Source organism: Bos indicus x Bos taurus, chromosome 19, assembly GCF_003369695.1.
Source record: "Bos indicus x Bos taurus breed Angus x Brahman F1 hybrid chromosome 19, Bos_hybrid_MaternalHap_v2.0, whole genome shotgun sequence".
Taxonomy (NCBI): Eukaryota; Metazoa; Chordata; class Mammalia; order Artiodactyla; family Bovidae; genus Bos; species Bos indicus x Bos taurus.
Genome location: NC_040094.1, coordinates 57,936,391 through 57,953,893, shown reverse-complemented (window position 1 = coordinate 57,953,893; position 17,503 = coordinate 57,936,391). Strand labels below are relative to the sequence as shown.

Sequence of the window (17,503 nt, the reverse complement as noted above, 5' to 3'; positions counted from 1 at the left end):
CTGTCTCCATCTCAATCCTCCTGTGCCCTTCCTGTTTGCATGCTCTACCTCGATAAGAGAATTTAAGCACCAGTTTAGAAAGAACAAAATAGTGTTGTGTGCAGCAATATGAACGGACCCGGAGGATGTCACACTGAGTGAAGTAAGTCAGGGAAAGACAAATATCATGTATCATACATGGAGTCCAGTTGTTTTTTTAAATGATATAAATAAACTATTTACGAAACAGAATCAGACTCACAGATTTCAGAAACAAACTTACGGTGTACCAAAGGAGAAATGTGGGTGGGGTAGGCATACGTTAGGGGTTTGAGCTTAACAAACACATAATACTCTACGTAAAATAGATAGCCAACAAGGATTTACTGTGTAAAACAGGGAACTCTACTCAGCATACTATAATAACCTATATGGGAAAAGGATCCGAAAATGAATACATGTATGTGTGTAACTGAATCACTTTGCTGTACGCCTGAAACCAACACAACATTGTAATTAATAAACCTTTTTTGAAAGAATTTAAAAACCAAAACATGGAAATAAAAAATTAAGTCATGAAATTATGCTTCGGAAAGTTTGCTTGATTTTGGTGGGGGGGTGGAAATTGATCATTTACTGGTCTTTTTCCTGTAGTAAAGAGTATAGGGATAAACCTCACCTCTCCCCAACTACCTTTCCCACGAGTCAAAAGGTAAACAAACTGTATGTGTGTGTGTTCAGTCGCTCAGTCGTGTCTGACTCCTTGCAGCCCTCTGAACTGCAGCCCACCAGGCTCCCCTTTCCATGGGATTTCCCAGGCAAGAATACTGGAGTGGGTTGCCATTTTCTTCTCCAGGGGATCTTCCTGACCCAGGGATCGAACCCGCATCTCCTAAATGGGCAGGCAGATTCTTTACCGCTGCGGTACCCGGGAAGCCCAAGCAAACTGGCCAGAAGCATATCATAAGTGACGGTGTCAAGACCCGAACCCAGATCCCCCTGGCACAACAGCCCAAGTATCTCCTCACCATATGGTGACTCTGAAGGGGAAAGAGCCAGGAGCCAGCAAGAGGGAGAAGCACAGTCATCAGAGCCAGGAAGCAGAAGGGGAGGTTTGTTGGTCACCATCAGATCAGATCAGTCGCTCAGTCGTGTCCGACTCTTTGTGACCCCATGAATCACAGCACGCCAGGCCTCCCTGTCCATCACCAACTCCCAGAGTTCACCCAGACTCACGTCCATCGAGTCAGTGATGCCATCCAACCATCTCATCCTCTGTCATCCCCTTCTCCTCTTGCCCCCAATCCCTCCCAGCATCAGAGTCTTTTCCAATGAGTCAACTCTTCACATGAGGTGGCCAAAGTACTGGAGTTTCAGCTTTAACATCATTCCTTCCAAAGAAATCCCAGGGCTGATCTCCTTCAGAATGGACTGGTTGGATCTCCTTGCTGTCCAAGGGACTCTCAAGAGTCTTCTCCAACACCACAGTTCAAAAGCATCAATTCTTCAGTACTCGGCCTTCTTCACAGTCCAACTCTCACATCCATACACGACCACAGGAAAAACCATAGCCTTGACTAGACGAAACTTTGTTGGCCACCATGGTAACCTCAATTGAGAAACCTGATCTGGACTGTTTCCTACACCTTCTCCACCCACCAAGATCTCTCCCTTCTCACTAACTTCCCCAGGGAATCTTCCTTTCCAGAAAAACATTTCTTGAGCCGAAAGCAGTTTCTGCCGGCTCCTGGCTGTGCTGATTGGTTGGAAGAATCAACACGGGCAATGGCAACAGTAATTCAGGAAATGCATCTGGTTTTCTGTAGGGGTTCCTGTTGTGATGGTTAATTTTATGCATCAACCTGCCTGGCCACAGAGCGCCCAGATTAAACAATTCTGGAGGTGTGTGTGAGGACGTTTCCCGGTGAGATTAGCGTGGGCGGGGTGGACTCAGTGAAGCAGGTTGCTCCTGCCCAATGTAGGCTGTTGTTGTAGTTCAGTCCCTAAGTTGTGTCCAACTCTTTGCAACACCATGGACTGTAGCACGCCAGGCTCCTCTGTCCTTCACTGTCTCCCAGAGTTTGCTCAGATTCATGTCCCACTGACGTGGTGAGGCCATCCAACCATCTCATCCTCTGCCACCTCCTTCTTCTTTTGCCTCCAATCTTTTCCAGCATCAGGATCTTTTCCAATGAGTAGGCTCTTCGCATCAGATGACCAAAGCATTGGAGCTTCAGTGTCAGCATCAGTTCTTCCAGTGAATATTCAGAGTTGACTTCCTTTAGGATTGACTGATTGGATCTCATTTGATTTCCCAGGGTAGGTGGGCATCCTTTAGTCGGTCTGATGAAGTTAGCCTGACAGGTGGAGGAACAGGTATTCAGCCCTTCCTGCCTGGTTGCTTCCTATCCTTGGCACTTCTGTTTCTCAAACTTTTGACCTTGGCGTGAACTATACAGACAACAGACGGTGGTATTCCCAGGTGAGCCAGTTCCTTATAATACATCTCTTCATATGCAAACATCCATTGTTCTGTTTCTCTAGAGAGTGTTGACCAACATAGGTGTGTATCTGGCCCTGTGGGAATTTTCTTCTTCAACTCTCAAGTCTGCACGTGAAGACCTAACTCAGAAAGATTTCCTTCGAGGACTTGACAACAGGGATCCCAAACCTCTGTGAGGGAAATAAAGCTGATACTCCTGATCCACTCCCCTTCAAAGAGCAATTACGTGGCTTTAAGCTCAGGCGGTAAAGAATCCGCCTGCAATGTGGGAGACCTGGGTTCGATCCCTGGTTTGGGAAGATCCCCTGGAGGAGGGCATGGCAACTCTCCTATGGAGTGACATCCCCACCCCCTCCGCAGACATTCCCCGGAGCTGATGAACTGTTTGTGTTTCAGTGGGCTCCTAGAGAGACATGTAGAGCAAAAAGCCTAAAGTGTCAAGTGGAGCATTAAATAGCATAGGAACCAACCACAGAGTTAATTTGATAGGGACAGAGTAAAGGGACAAAGTAGGTGATTAAATAGTCACCCCACTAGGGATTGTAAGTAGAAAATAAATGGGTGTGGGGGCAGGGGTGAAAGTGAAAGTCGCTCAGTCGTGTCCAACTCTTTGCGACCCCACGGACTATACAGTCCATGGAATTCTCCAGGTCAGAATACTGGAGTCAGTAGCCTTTCCCTTCTCCAGGGGATCTTCCCAACCGCAGGGTTCGAACCTAGGTCTCCCACATTGCAGGGGGGATTCTTTACCAGCTGAGCTACAAGTCTTGTAATTTCATGATTACTCATGAAAACAGGTTTGCTTAACCACAAAACCAAGCAAGCTTGCTTAGCAACAAAACCTCCCAAAAATAAAACGATGGTGGCATGACCACATCCTGTCCAGTGAGCTCACTAATTAATGATCTCTGCACACATAAAAAAACAATAATTTGTGGACCTAGCTTGACCATGTAGGGACAAGAAAATTCCACTACTCAACCTGGAGGAGCTGATGATGGGAGCACTACGTCTATGCAAGGAAGACAAAGTTCTCCTCCCCCTCCCTTTTCCTTTGATTAGAAAACTGTAGCCCAGTAAGTTCTCAGGCGTGGTATCTCTCAGCCACCCTTTTGTAAACCTCACAAGCATCCTATTCTAATAAATGATTTCTTATCTACCACTTTGCCCTCACTGAATTCTTTGCACTGAGACATAAAGGACTGTGGTACAGAGCTCTTTGGAGCCCGCTGGACGACACCTAACAGTTTCAAATTGGTGCCGGCGCACTAAGCACGGCCGAGAGGAGCTACCCCACGTCCAAGGTCAAGGGCAGCGGCCGAGAGTGCCAGGCTGTGACGGCGCAGGAATGGCCAAGATGAGCTACACCGCATCCGAGGTCGGGGGGGGCAACGAGAGGAGTTACCCCGCGTCCCACCCTTATGTTGGGAGGGATTGGGGGCAGGAGGAGAAGGGGACGACAAAGGATGAGATGGCTGGATGGCATCACTGACTCGATGGACGTGAGTCTGGGTGAACTCTGGGAGTTGGTGATGGACAGGGAGGCCTGGCATGCTGTGATTCATGGGGTCACAAAGAGTTGGACACGACTGAGCGACTGAACTGAACTGAACTTCACTAGGGAAAACTATAATTAATAAAAAGTTGTGTGCTTAATCGCTCAGTTATGTCTGACTCTTTGAGACCCCATAGACTGCAGCCTGCCAGGCTCCTCTGTCCATGGCAATTCTCTAGGCAAGAATACTGGATCAGGTTGCTATGCCCTTCTCCAGAGGATCTTCCCAACCCAGGGATCAAACCCAGATCTCCCACATTGCAGGTGGATTCTTTACTGACTGAGCTTAAAGACAAGTAATTACCTGTCTTTGAAGGGGAGTGGATCAGGAGTATGAGTTTTATTTCCCTCTGGGTTTCAGGGTCTCTCTAAGTTCCACAGAAACCTGGAGAATAAGGTAGATACTTTATAAAATCAGTTCAGTTCAGTCACTCAGTCGTGTCCGACTCTTTGCAACCCCATGAATCACAGCACGCCAGGCCTCCCTGTCCATCACCAACTCCCAGAGTTCACTCAAACTCATGTCCATCGAGTCGGTGATGCCACCCAGCCATCTCACCCTCTGTCGTCCCCTTCTCCTCCTGCCCCCAATCCCTCCCAACATAAGGGTCTTTTCCAATGAGTCAACTCTTTGCATGAGGTGGCCAAAGTATTGGAGTTTCAGCTTCAGCATCAGTCCTTCCAAAGAACACCCAGGATTGATCTCTTTTAGGATGGACTGGTTGGACCTCTTTGCTGTCCAAGGGACTCTCAAGAGTCTTCTCTGACACCACAGTCAAAACCATCAATTCTTCGGCGCTCAGCCTTCTTCACAGTCCAACTCTCACATCCATACATGATCACAGGAAAAACCATAGCCTTGAATAGACGGACCTTTGTTGGCAAAGTAATGTCTCTGCTTTTGAATATGCTTTCTAGGTTGGTCATAACTTTCCTTCCAAGGAGTTAGCGTCTTTTAATTTCATGGCTGCAGTCACCATCTGCAGTGATTTTGGAGTCCCAAAAAATAAAATCTGACCCTGTTTCCACTGTTTCCCCATCTATTTCCCATGAAGTGATGGGACCAGATGCCATGATCTTAGTTTTCTGAATGTTGAGCTTTAAGCCAACTTTTTCACTCACCTCTTTCACTTTTGTCAAGAGACTCTTTAGTTCCTCTTTACTTTCTGCCATAAGGGTGGTGTCATCTGCACATCTGAGGTTATGTATATTTCTCCCAGCAATCTTGATTCCAGCTTGTGCTTCTTCCAGCCCAGCGTTTCTCATGAAGTATTCTGCATATAAGTTAAATAAGCAGGGTGACAATATACAGGCTTGATGTACTCCTTTTGCTATTTGGAACCAGTCTGTTGTTCCATGTCCAGTTCTAACTGTTGCTTCCTGACCTGCATATAGGTTTCTGAAGAGGCAGGTCAGGTGGTCTGGTATTCCCATCTCTTTCAGAATTTTCCAGTTTATTGTGATCCACACAGTCAAAGGCTTTTATTCAAAGCCTTTTATTTTTTGAAGCGCTTAGAGTCTCAAAAAAAGGAGCGATGCCAAAAGAAGACTATAAAAATTGCAGTGTATTTTAAATGCGCCAAGTTCACAAACTGACTTTCTGTTAACTTTCTGTTACTTTCTGTTACATAAAGTAGAATTAACTGGCTATAAAATGACTACTGGATTAAAACTTAATTTGCTGATGCAAGTTTGTGTGCCCGACACACAGTGAGGCCAAACAAATTGGAAAGTCAGAGTCCAGAGGAAAGGAAGTTTCATTGCAAGAAGAGGAGGCCTAGAAAGCCTTGGGCTCCCTGAAAGACTTCAGCAAAGCATTTTTAAAAGCCAGGTTGGCGGGGGGTGGCGGGTGTGTGGTCGCCAGGTCCCCCACGTTCCTCTGATCGGCTGGTGAGGGGGAGCAGGGGGTGTCACAGAGGTTCCATCCACCAGTACTGAGGCTCCAGGAGGCCTGGGGCCCGGTGCTCATGGTCTTCAAGTAGTCAACATCTTCCCTTTGGTGGGGGGTTTCCACCTCTGCAAAACAGCTCAGGAAATGTACATCACATACTATTACCTAGGTACTTCAGAGAGGAGCTAAAGCAGGGGATAAGGGGGAAGGCCTGACCACCCCACACACAGCCCCACCCTGGGAAGGCCCCATAGGGCCCTGCTCATTTATATATCTACTGGTGGTTTGATAGGAATAGCAGCTTCTCTCACTCATGGGCGATACAAGGAAACACTGACAGTCGTCACCACTTCGAGTTCCAAGCGAGTAGACACGTCCAGCCGGAGAAGGCAATGGCACCCGACTCCAGTACTCTTGCCTGGAAAATCCCATGGACGGAGGAGCCTGGTGGGCTGCAGTCCAAGGGGTCGCCAAGAGTCGGACATGACTGAGCGACTTCACTCTCACTTTTCTTTTTTTTTTTTTAATTTTTTATTCCTTTATTTCTCATGTGTTCCCCATCCTGAACCCTCCTCCCTCTCACTTTTCACTTTCATGCATTGGAGAAGGAAATGGCAACCCACTCCAGTGTTCTTGCCTGGAGAATCCCAGGGACGGGGGAGCCTGGTGGGCTGCCATCTATGGGGTCGCACAGAGTCGGACACGACTGAAGCGACTTAGCAGCAACAGCAGCAGCAGCAGACACGTCCAGCAGGGGGCGCTGGGTCTCTCCACTCCTCCCAGAGAGAGAGAAATCCCGAAGAGCAGTTAGGGAGCTGCTGCTCAGGGAAGCTGAAGATCCGACCCCTGGATGTCTGGGTCCTTGTCTGGTCGGTCCCAGGGTGGGAAGGTGACCCCTACTCAGACAGCTCAGGCTGACAAGAGGGAAGGGGCTGTAGGACTCAGCCTGGAGAGGAATGGCTGTCAAGATGCAACGGGTCTTGTTCTGATACGGTGGCCAGGATCAGATTCAGCAGCTGAGAGGCAATCCGGTTAGAGTAGAATTGTTCATATGTCCTTGAAGGAGTGAAGCTCTGCAAGAGGCCACTAGCACCATCTGGTGGTGGGCTGAAGAACTGCCACAAGTGTGCCCTGGTGTGTGCCGACTTGCCTCAGTCGTGTCCGACTCTGCGACCCCATGGACTATAGCCCACCAGACTCCACTGTCCATGGGATTCTCCAGACAAGAATACTGGACTGGATTACCGTGCCCTCCTCCAGGGGATCTTCCCGATCCAGGGATCAAACCTTCATCTCTTACGTCTCCTGCATTGCAGGCGGGTTCTTTACCACTAGCACCACCTGGGAAACCCGAGTGGTTGCCTTCTATTTTCGCCCTTGAGGTCAGGAAATAGAGACACCACATCCACCCAGCACGGTTTCCGGATGACCTGGGGCTCGGACACGGGGGATGGGTCCCAACGAGGTAAACTGCACCTCTACCCGAGCTCCCACTTCCCAGAGAGCAAGAGGCTGTGTTGCATGGAGACTGTTTTTGATGCTGGCTGACTTAGAGGAGATCACCCGGCTGGAGAGAGGGGGTTGTCACAGCCCCTGCTCCTTCTCGACCCAGGCCTTTGCCTCTGTCCTGCCCGTCCACCTCCCCCCTCCCCCAGCAAGCTGGAGGCTCTCATCCGAGAGGTCGTCTCTGCCCTCCTGTCGCCCCATCCTCTGAATTCTGGTCTGTTTTTTTCTCTGTAAGGCTTTTTTTTTTTTTTTTATGTGAACCATTTTTAAAGTGTGTATTGAATTTGTTACAACATTGCTTCTGTTGTTTATGTTTTGGTTTTTTGGCCATGAGGCATGTGGAATCTTATCTCCCTGACCAGGGATCAAACCCTCACCCCCTGTATTGGAAGGCAAAGTCTTAACCACTGGATCACCAGAGAAGTCCCCACAATGCTTATTATAAACCAGTGTTATATCTTTATTTTTTTTTTTTAAACTCCCATTAGAATATAAACCCATGTTTTAATGATTGCTCTCTCTCCGACACCTAGAAACATGCCAGGCTCTTTGTATTTGGTGAGTGAATGAAGAAATGAAGAGTTGAGAATCTACGCCTGGGGGAAAGGAACGCAGATGGGCGAGATGGCAGAAAATCAGGCCCTGGGTTCCCCTGACGAGCGGTGGTGCTGTGCCTGGGACTCCCTCCTAGGGAATGAGGGGTTCTGGGTGCCCTTGTGAAACGCTCTTCCCAGTTCTCCCCAGCCAAAAACCAGGCAGGTGAACATCATACAGACACTTGTATATGTGATATATTTCATTAAACTTTTTAAAGTTGGTTTTTTTTTTTTTTTAATCGAGTCTCTGGATATAAGGTGAAAAGCAACATGAAATTCAAGGTCAGTTCTTCTCTAGTCTGAGCAGCTGTGTCTCTGGACAGGATATTGGTGGGGGGGCGGGGCTGCAGGTTGTCTTGGTCAGACTGGTTCTGTCTCCCCACAAACTGCCCACTGAGGCCTGTTGACCCAGAGGGCAGCACCGAGCATGCCCAGGAGCAGGGGCACCTTCAGGAAGACCAGGAGCAGGAAGTGGGCGCTGCCCAGCAGGGGCCTGTGGGAGGATGCGGTGACCGGTGGTAAGTTTCTGCTTCAACAGGAGGCCCAGGCCCCTCCCCCATCTTCCTCTGTGCTCAGGTCCCATGGCCTCAACACTCAAAATCAAGGTCCAGTCTGGTTGGTATTGAGGCTGCACTGGGTCTTAGTAAGCGGTATGCGGGATCTTTAGTTGTGGCAAGTAGAATCCCTAGTTCCCTGAGCAGGGGTTTAATCTGGGCCGCCTGCATTGGGAGCGTGGAGTCTTAGCCACTGGACCACTGGGGAAGATCCCACTCACCCTCAACAACCGCGTGGGAGAGCATCTGTTCTGTTTAAATGGGTCCGCAGTCTCAACCACAACGACCTCAACTCCTCGCTCAGCCCATGGCCAGTTCTCTCACCTCTGGGTCCCAGGACCTGCCCTCACTCCAGCTCCTCACAAGTCCCATGTCCTCTTCCCATCCTGAGCCTCTGCTTAATCACTCTGCCTCCCCGGCCCTCCGCCTGGCTCCCAGCCTAAGGCGGCCCTCCAGGGTCACCTCCAAGATTACACTGGGCTCCTGTGGCCAACCCTGTTGGTACCCCACCTCGTGCCCTCCTTGCCCACATGACCTCTTGGCTGCTTGGACAGTACTGAGCCCACCAGTGGTCTCCCACATCCTTGGCTTGAGGGCGATCTCTGGTTTTTAGGGTGTGCGTGGCTTCCTGCACCAAGCAGGCCAGACATGCTATAGAATCCCCTGCCTGGACACTCCTCCAGGCTCCTTCTTGGTGGGCTCTCCCACTTCTTCAGGTTTCTGCTCAAGTGTCACTTTTTCTGAGAGGCCGTCCCTCACCACTCTGTATGAAAACCGCCAGCCTCTCCATCTTCTCCCACCGTGAGGACCAGTGTGTGTGGACCACCACCCTGGCTTCCTCACTGCTCTGTGGGACCAACCCAGCGGATGCCCCACAGAGTCTCTCTGAGGGGGAGTGAGCCCCGTTGCTACGGTGACACCTCTTTCACTGGTGTCTGCTTCACTGGCGTTCCCTGCTTCCCTGTTCCCTCACCATTATTCCTGGGATCTACTCGCCAAACGTGTCTTAGGATCGAGTTTGAAGAAACTAACCAAGACAGTCTCTTGGTTATTTGTTTTCACTGAGCATCTTGGTAGCCTTCATTATGCCCGTCATCTTCCCAAACATCTCTCACCCTACCCTACACACCCGCTTCATTTGCCTCACAGTGATTGCCATTAACTGACATTTCCTCTATTATTTATCTATCAGCTATCCAAGTATCTACCTCTCCATCTACCCCTATTATCTATCATATATCTATCCATCCCGTCACATATCTCTATCTCTACCAACTATCCTCTGTATGTATCTATCAATCATCCATCCATATCTATCTATATTCATCTATGTATGTATCATCCATCCATCCATCCATCTGTCCATCCATCCATCTATCCATCTATCCATCTGTCCATCTGTCCGTCTGTCCACCCATCCATCCACCCATCCATCCACCCATCCATCCACCCATCCATCCACCCATCCATCCATCCACCCATCCACCCATCCACACATCCACCCATCCACCCATCCATCCATCCATCCATCTATCCATCCATCCACCCATCCATCCATCCATCTGTTCACCCATCCACCCATCCATCTATCCATCCACCCATCCATCCATCCATCTGTCCACCCATCCATCCATCTATCCATCCATCCATCCATCCATCTATCCATTTGTCCATCCGTCCGTCTGTCCACCCATCCATCCACCCATCCACCCATCCATCCATCCATCCACCCATCCATCCATCCATCCATCTGTTCACCCATCCACCCATCCATCTATCCATCCACCCACCCATCCATCCATCTGTCCACCCATCCATCCATCCATCCGTCCATCCGTCCATCTGTCCGTCCATCTGTCCGTCCACCTATCCACCCATCCACCTATCCATCCATCCATCCACCCATCCATCCACCTGTCCACCCATCCATCCATCTATCTATCCATTGGTCCATCTGTCCATCCATCCATCCATCCATCTAGCCACATCTAGCTATCCTTCCTTTCACACATCTCTATCAATTGTCCTCTGTCTATTCCTATGTGTGTATGTATCTTTATATCTATCGATCATCCATATCTACCTACCTACCTATCATCTGTCTATCTTCTTATCCATCTTGCCATTGTCTAAAATCTACCCATCTGAAAGAAACTTCCATGAAAGCACAACCTTGCCCATTAGTTCACAGTCATATACCTAGCCTTTGGATCAGTTCCTGGCACACAGCAAGTAAATTAAATGTTTGTTGAGTGGTGACTCATTAAGGAAACCCGTATCTAGGAAGCCCTACCCTAGGGAAGAAGCTGTGAAGATGACAGAAGACACTAGGAGTCATGCACCTTACCCTTGCTGCTGGCTGAGCGATCCAGAAGTCCATGTAGAGCTGTTGCTACTGGAGGCTGTGATGGAGGGTGGAGTGAAGAACTGTGGAGGGTGAAGAACGGTGTCCTGTCCACGACTCTTCCCAGCCAGTTGCCTGTCACCTGCATGGTTCCCAGTCCACAGAGGAGAGGAAACTCACAGAAGGGACTGGACAGGTGTTCTGGGACCATCGCCTCCTCACGCTCAGACCCAGGTTTGACCAGCGTATAGGAGTATCTGCACCCAACTCCACCCCCACCTGTTCTGCGTCCAGGTGGAGACAACCAGGACCGGCGTCGCTGCCTCTAGCATTAAGCATTTTCCTTCTCCTCACCTCGTTGAAAACAGGAGTGCATGAAGGTCAGCACAAGAGTTGGACCTCAGGTCCCACCGCCTAGCCAGTGCATCCACATACCACCCCTCCCTCACCCTGGTTCAGAGTCCAGAAGGGAAAGGAGCAGAAGCAGAGGGAAGCTGAGGAGACAGAGAGGAAGCCAGACAGACAGAGACACAGCACTTATGCACAGCACAGACAATATGCACAGCATATTGAGTGCAGCACTTTCACAGCATCATCTTTTAGGATTTGAAATAGCTCCACAGGAATTCCATCACTTTCACTAGCTTTGTTCGTAGTGATGCTTCCTAAGGCCCAGACAGGGGCCAGAGGCTTGGGGGCTCCCTCTTGGGCTTTCCCTTGCCTACAAATCAATCCCCTTGGCCCCCAGCCCAGTTGCTGGTGCCTCCGGGAAACAGGTTTTCCCTGGGTCAGCACAGTGGTCAGAGGCTGAGGAAAGGCCCAGGAGAGGAGCTGGGGCTGGGGCTTGCCCTTCGGGATCATGCAGTCAGAGGGGTGAGCCTGGCAGGCTCGGCCGTCTCTGAGCCTGGGTCACTCGGGGCTCCTGGATGAGGATCTGGGTTGTTGAGAGGCCCCGGTTCTGACAGCGGAAGCCAGGGGAGAGTGACAAGAGAGTCTTCGGGAGTGGACCCCCCACCCACACACACACCTGTGCCCTGTGGGCACAGGGAGATGGCAAGAGCCCTTCAGTCCTGACGGATCCGGGATAACAGCGGGCCCTCCCCCCCAGCCAGCCTCAGAATCCCCGAGGCCCACAGACGTTGTCAGGGCCTGGGCGGTGGCAGGAACCCGGGTGCCCCCCCTCACTCTCACAGCCACTTACACACTCACACTCTCACACACCGGACACACTCACATGCACACGACGCACTTGGCCCTGAAGCTCTGACACACAAACACCAGGCCCAGTTCCTCTCCCCTGGGCTGAGATCTCCTGGGACGCCCCGCAGAGCTGAGCTCAGATTCCTTCACCACCGGTACTAGAGAGAAGGGGGGTCTTACCTGCAGAGACAATCACTTGAACCTGGAAAAAGGGATCAGGCAGGAAGCCGAGGAGTCCTTCTTCCTTCAGCATCGTTGCAACCCCACACCTGTATTTCCCTGCATCGTCTGCAGTGAGGCTTTCCAAGGTCACTGTGAAGGCGAGGTCCTCCGGATGGTCCGTGATGGACACCCGGCCGCTCTTCACCTCCACCTCGGGCCCACTGGTCTGCAGAGTCCGCTGCCAAAGCGGGAAACATGGCTGTCTGCACCAATATTTGTGAAATTCGCTGTATTCCTCCTCGTAGCGACACTCCACGCTCAGGGAGTCCCCCACGGCGCCCGTCACGGTGCTGGGGCCTCTCAGGGACAAAGAGCCTGGAAGACACAGTCCGTCTTGTCTTCATCCTAAAGAGCCTGGGCCAGGGGAGCCTGGGGGGTCAAGTCCTCTGGGAGCCTGGAAGTCACCCTGAGGCCAGAGGAAGGAGGGATCAGAAGCCAAGGAGGCAGCTTGTTAACCCAGTGTAAAGGTCGGGTGAGAAACGGTTTTGGCAAAGTACCAAACTGCTGAAAAAGAATTGTGTGTGTAATATACTTGTGTGTGTGTGTGTGTGTGTGTTAGTCGCTTCAGTTGTGTCTGACTCTTTGTGACTAACAAGCTATCATACTGACTAACAAACGTGTGAAGGAGGCCAGAACTCGGTGATGACTGTTGTTGTTTAGTCGCTAAGTCGTGTCCAGCTCTTTGCACCCCCATGGACTATATAGCCCGCCAGGCTCCTCTGTCCATGGAATTCTCTAGGCAAGAATACTGGAGTGGGTTGCCATTTCCTTCTCCAGGGCATCTTTCTGATCCAGGGATCAAACCCGGGTCTCTGTCATTGCAGGCAGGTTTTTTACCATCTGAGCCAGCAGGGAAGCCCAAATAATCTACTTACTGATCACCTATCTGTCTGTCCATCCAGCCATCCTTCCCTCCCTCCCTTTCTCTTTCCTTCTCTCTCCCCACCCACCCATCCAACCAACCATTCAGGCAATATACTGTCACCCACAGATTGGGAGCCTTTTGCTTTTGTTTAATGTTCAAATTAACATAAAAAGTACATTTTTGCTCCTTCATTTAAAAAAACATTTTTGGCTGAGCTGCCCAGCTTGCAGCATCTTAGTCCTCCACCCCGCCCCAGGGATCGAAACCAGCAGGAAAAGTGCCGAGTCCTAACCACTGGACCACCAAGGAATTCCCACTTCTTCACTTTTAATATCTTGAATTTGGACACTTTATTTCCCAGCAAGTCCAAGTGGCCCACTGACCTATATTCTGCAACAGAACGCTGTCTACTTCTCCCACCAACATCCCCTAGTGCAGTGGTTCCCAAGCAGCAGCGATAGTCTCCGCGGGAGATACCCGGCAATGTCTGAAGACATTTTTGAGGATCACCATTGCGGGGCGGAGAAGGCAATGGCAACCCACTCCAGTACTCTTGCCTGGAAAATCCCATGGACAGAAGAGCCTGGTGGGCTGCCGTCCATGGGGTCGCGAAGAGTCGGACGCGACTAAGCGACTTCACTTTCATGCATTGGAGAAGGAAATGGCAACCCACTCCAGTGTTCTTGCCTGGAGAACCCCAGGGACGGTGGAGCCTGGTGGGCTGCCGTCTATGGGGTTGCACAGAGTCGGACACGACTGAAGCGACTTAGTTTAGTTTATTGCGGGGTGGGGGGAGGGGGGAGAGGGAGGGTGTAAATTGCTCCTGCCATCCAGTGGGCAGACGCCAGGGATGCTGCTAAACATCTCTCAGGGCACAAGGCACCTTCACCACACAGAGCGATGCGCCCCCATGTCAGCAGTGCTGACGTCCAGCAACCTTGCTGGAGGGGGCGAAATGCCCCAGCCGGAGGACCTCCATACTGAGGCTTGGGACTCAAGGCGAGCCGGGGGCAACCTCGCGAAGCCGTCTCTGTGCATCTGCAGCTGTTCTGGGCTCACGCTCTGGGGGCGCTGTTCTGTCCGATTCTGACCGAGAGGATAGGAGGGAGGGGAAGGGAAGAGGGGAGGAGGGGAAGGGAAGAGGGGAGGAGGGGAGGGACAGAGCGCGGGAGGAGGGCGACTTCTGGCCTGGACTCTTGACATTCGACTCTTTCAGTTGCCCGGGACCCACCCTTCAAGATCTGGGGCGCTGCTTCCTCAGATGCGGACGGGAAACGTGAGGGAACGTTCCAGAACCTCCCTGCCCTCTGATGCTCCTCCAGACCCTGACCCCGAGCCAGCGAGAGCGGCTCCCCCAGCCCCACCTAGAGCAAGCTCCCTGCCCCCAAGGGCCTCAAAAAAAAACCTTGACTTTTTCTCTCAGACCAGGACTGACCATATTCCCAGCAGTCTTACTTTCCAGGGGCCCACAGAGCAGAAACACCCCCGCCCTGCCCCACGCGCCCTCCAACCTGGGGCCAGCCCAGACCCCAAGAGAAGCACCAGGCCCACAGTGCGTCAGGGCCTCCATACAAAAAGGGGTATTCACTAGGGGACTTAGAAGTAACTGACATTGTACTATTAAAAAGACCGATGCCCTTGGATATAAAAGTATTTGGTTTGAATCTTGACTATGTCTTTTATATAGATATGTGTGTGTGTGTGCACACATACATATTTATCTACTTATTTTGCTGTGCTGGGTCTTACTTGCAGCATGCAGAATCTTTAGTTGCAGCATGTGGGATCTAGTTCGCTGACCAGGGATGGAACCCAGGCTCCCTTCATTGAGAGGGCACAGCCTTAGCCACTGGACCTCTGGAGAAGTCCATTGGCTTTGTGTGTCTTTATGAACTGATTTAGAATAAATTATCTGCACCTCTCTGAGTTTGCCTCTCTTTTTCTAAATGTATTTATTATTTTTATTTATTTAATACAATAAATAATATTACTGCAGATGGTGATTGCAGCCATGAAATTAAAAGACGCTTACTCCTTGGAAGAAAAGTTCTGACCAACCTAGATAGCATATTCAAAAGCAGAGACATACTTTGCCAACAAAGGTTCGTCTATTCAAGGCTATGGTTTTTCCTGTGGTCATGTATGGATGTGAGAGTTGGACTGTGAAGAAAGCTGAGCGCTGAAGAATTGATGCTTTTGAACTGTGGTGTTGGAGAAGACTCTTGAGAGTCCCTTGGACTGCAAGGAGGTCCAACCAGTCCATCCTAAAGAAGATCAGCCCTGGGATTTCTTTGGAAGGAATGATGCTAAAGCTGAAACTCCAGTACTTTGGCCACCTCATGTGAAGAGTTGACTCATTGGAAAAGACTCTGATGCTGGGAGGGATTGGGGGCAGGAGGAGAAGTGGACGACAGAGGATAACATGGCTGGATGGCATCACCGACTCATTGGACATGAATTTGAGTGAACCCCAGGAGTTGGTGATGGACAGGGAGGCCTGGCGTGCTGCAATTCATGGGGTTGCAAAGAGTCAGACACGACTGAGCGACTGAACTGAACTGAATGCATAAATAATATAATTAATTTTATATAATTATTATTTTTTAATTTTTTACAATGTTGTGTTAGTTTCTGCTGTACAGCAACATGAATCCATTATATGTCTACATATATCTCCTCCTTTTCAGCCTCCCTTCCACACTACAGTCTCTTGTTTTAATAAGAATTAAGGATTGGATTAAGTAACAGGAGAAAATCTTATCTAACTGATTTGTCCAATTAGTATTAGTTCTCTGCCCACCCCCTGCCCTTCTCTCTGGTGTATCAAGACGACATTCCTGATTTTAATCATGTTGGGGATAAAGACTCAAGTGGCCAGATATAAACTTAGGGCTCAGTATGTACTGTCTGTGTGGGAAGCAAGCTTTACATCTCATACTCCTCCTTTCCCAGTGTGCAAATACGCTGAACTGGGGTTTTTAGGGGCACATCGCGCCCTCTGTTTCCTTGTGCTTCTCCTTCCCATCAGCACCCTTTGCTCACACCGTGCTCGCCCTGACTCGCCTGCATGAACTTCCCCATGTCAGGCCCAGCCCCGCTCACCTGGGACGCAGAGAAGCAGCAGAGCCACCAGCAGCCGCATGGCCCGGGCCCCCCGGTGATCTCTCCAGGCTCCTGCAGAGCCTGGAGCCTCCTCACCCAGTTCCACTCACTGTTTCCCTTTTCTGCTTTTCTTGGCACTTTTCTGCTTTTCTTGGGACGTTTCTGCTTCCTCTGTCAGCCTCCTAGAGCTGTTCTCAGTTGGTCAGAAAATGAGGGAAGCTGGGGCCTTGGGACATCAGATGATGATGCTGAGAACTTGTTGAAAGTCATTCTCATGTAGCACATTTGAATGTGCGGTTCCAGTTTCTGTTCCTTGTGAAGATGATGCCCTTCCCATTCCTTGCCTGTGGTTGATGGGCCCATCCCCCCTTCTCTAAATCCGTATTGCTCAGACAGCCAGGCCAGTCTCGGTTAAATTCTATCTAGATTTTCTGAGCAAGTCCTCCTCTTTGTCAAGAGAGTCCATTTCCTGTGGCTGGCATGGGCAGTCCCGTGTGATCAAGCATTGACTAAGCCTTGTCTGGGCACAGTCGGCTGTTTGCAGGGCCCAGTGCAAGATGAAAACATCCTCATTCTGGAAATATTAAGAATTTCAGGAGTGGTCTAGTGGCTAAGCCTCTGTGCTCCCAATGCAGGGAGCCCAGGTTTGATCCCTGGTCAGGGAACTAGATCCCACATGCCACAGCTAAGACTGATGCAATGAAGATCGAAGATCCTGAGTGCCACAACTAAGACCCAGTGCAGGCAAATAAAGAAAGAAATACTAAAAAAAAAAAAAAAAAGAATTTCAAGATGGCGGCAATGGAGTATCAGCCAAGCATGTGGCCCTTCTAAGTGTGAAGCCTGATGATGCAACACCCGTGAGGCTGGCTCTGTCTTGGCCCTTGATGGCACAGATCAAGGGCATTGTGGAGGCCAGTGAGGCTGCCAAGGACGGGATGGAGGGAGATTAGTTGGACATGATGTCAGAGAGAAACTCAAGAGTGAAGTGGGGACCTTGGAGGGTTTTGAGCAGAGGAGTGGCATGATCCCACGTTTGTTTTCAAAGCATCGTTCTTGCTGTTAAGTGGGGAATGGGGGCCTCCCTGGTGGGCCAGTGGTTAAGACCTCGCCTTCCAATGCAGGTGGGTAGGTTCAATCTCTGGTTGGGGACTTGAGATACCACCTGTCTTGTGGCCAAAAACCC

The 17,503-nt window shown here is 50.3% G+C and overlaps 1 protein-coding gene across 1 annotated transcript; it reads right to left on the bottom strand.

Annotated features, from left to right (window-relative positions):
- Window positions 1–8,207: 8,207 nt before the first annotated feature.
- Window positions 8,208–16,528, bottom strand: CD300H (CD300H molecule). Its single transcript, XM_027518903.1, has 4 exons — window positions 16,318–16,528; window positions 12,309–12,665; window positions 10,932–11,070; window positions 8,208–8,523 (listed from the first exon to the last, which is right to left on the bottom strand). The coding sequence occupies exons 1-4, from the start codon at window positions 16,355–16,357 to the stop codon at window positions 8,391–8,393; spliced, it is 669 nt and encodes a 222-aa protein (XP_027374704.1). The 5' UTR covers window positions 16,358–16,528; the 3' UTR covers window positions 8,208–8,390.
- Between the last annotated feature and the right edge of the window lie 975 nt (window positions 16,529–17,503).

What these genes read in the sequence shown, in the direction of transcription:
- CD300H (XM_027518903.1), bottom strand. Translation starts at nt 16,357, where the DNA reads ATGCGGCTGCTGGTGGCTCTGCTGCTTCTCTGCGTCCCAG. An exon ending in GCTGCTTCTCTGCGTCCCAG is followed by an intron (nt 12,666 to 16,317) that starts GTGAGCGGGGCT and finishes TGTGTCTTCCAG; the next exon opens with GCTCTTTGTCCCTGAGAGGC. An exon ending in TCGCTCAGCCAGCAGCAAGG is followed by an intron (nt 8,524 to 10,931) that starts GTAAGGTGCATG and finishes ATCCTCCCACAG; the next exon opens with GCCCCTGCTGGGCAGCGCCC.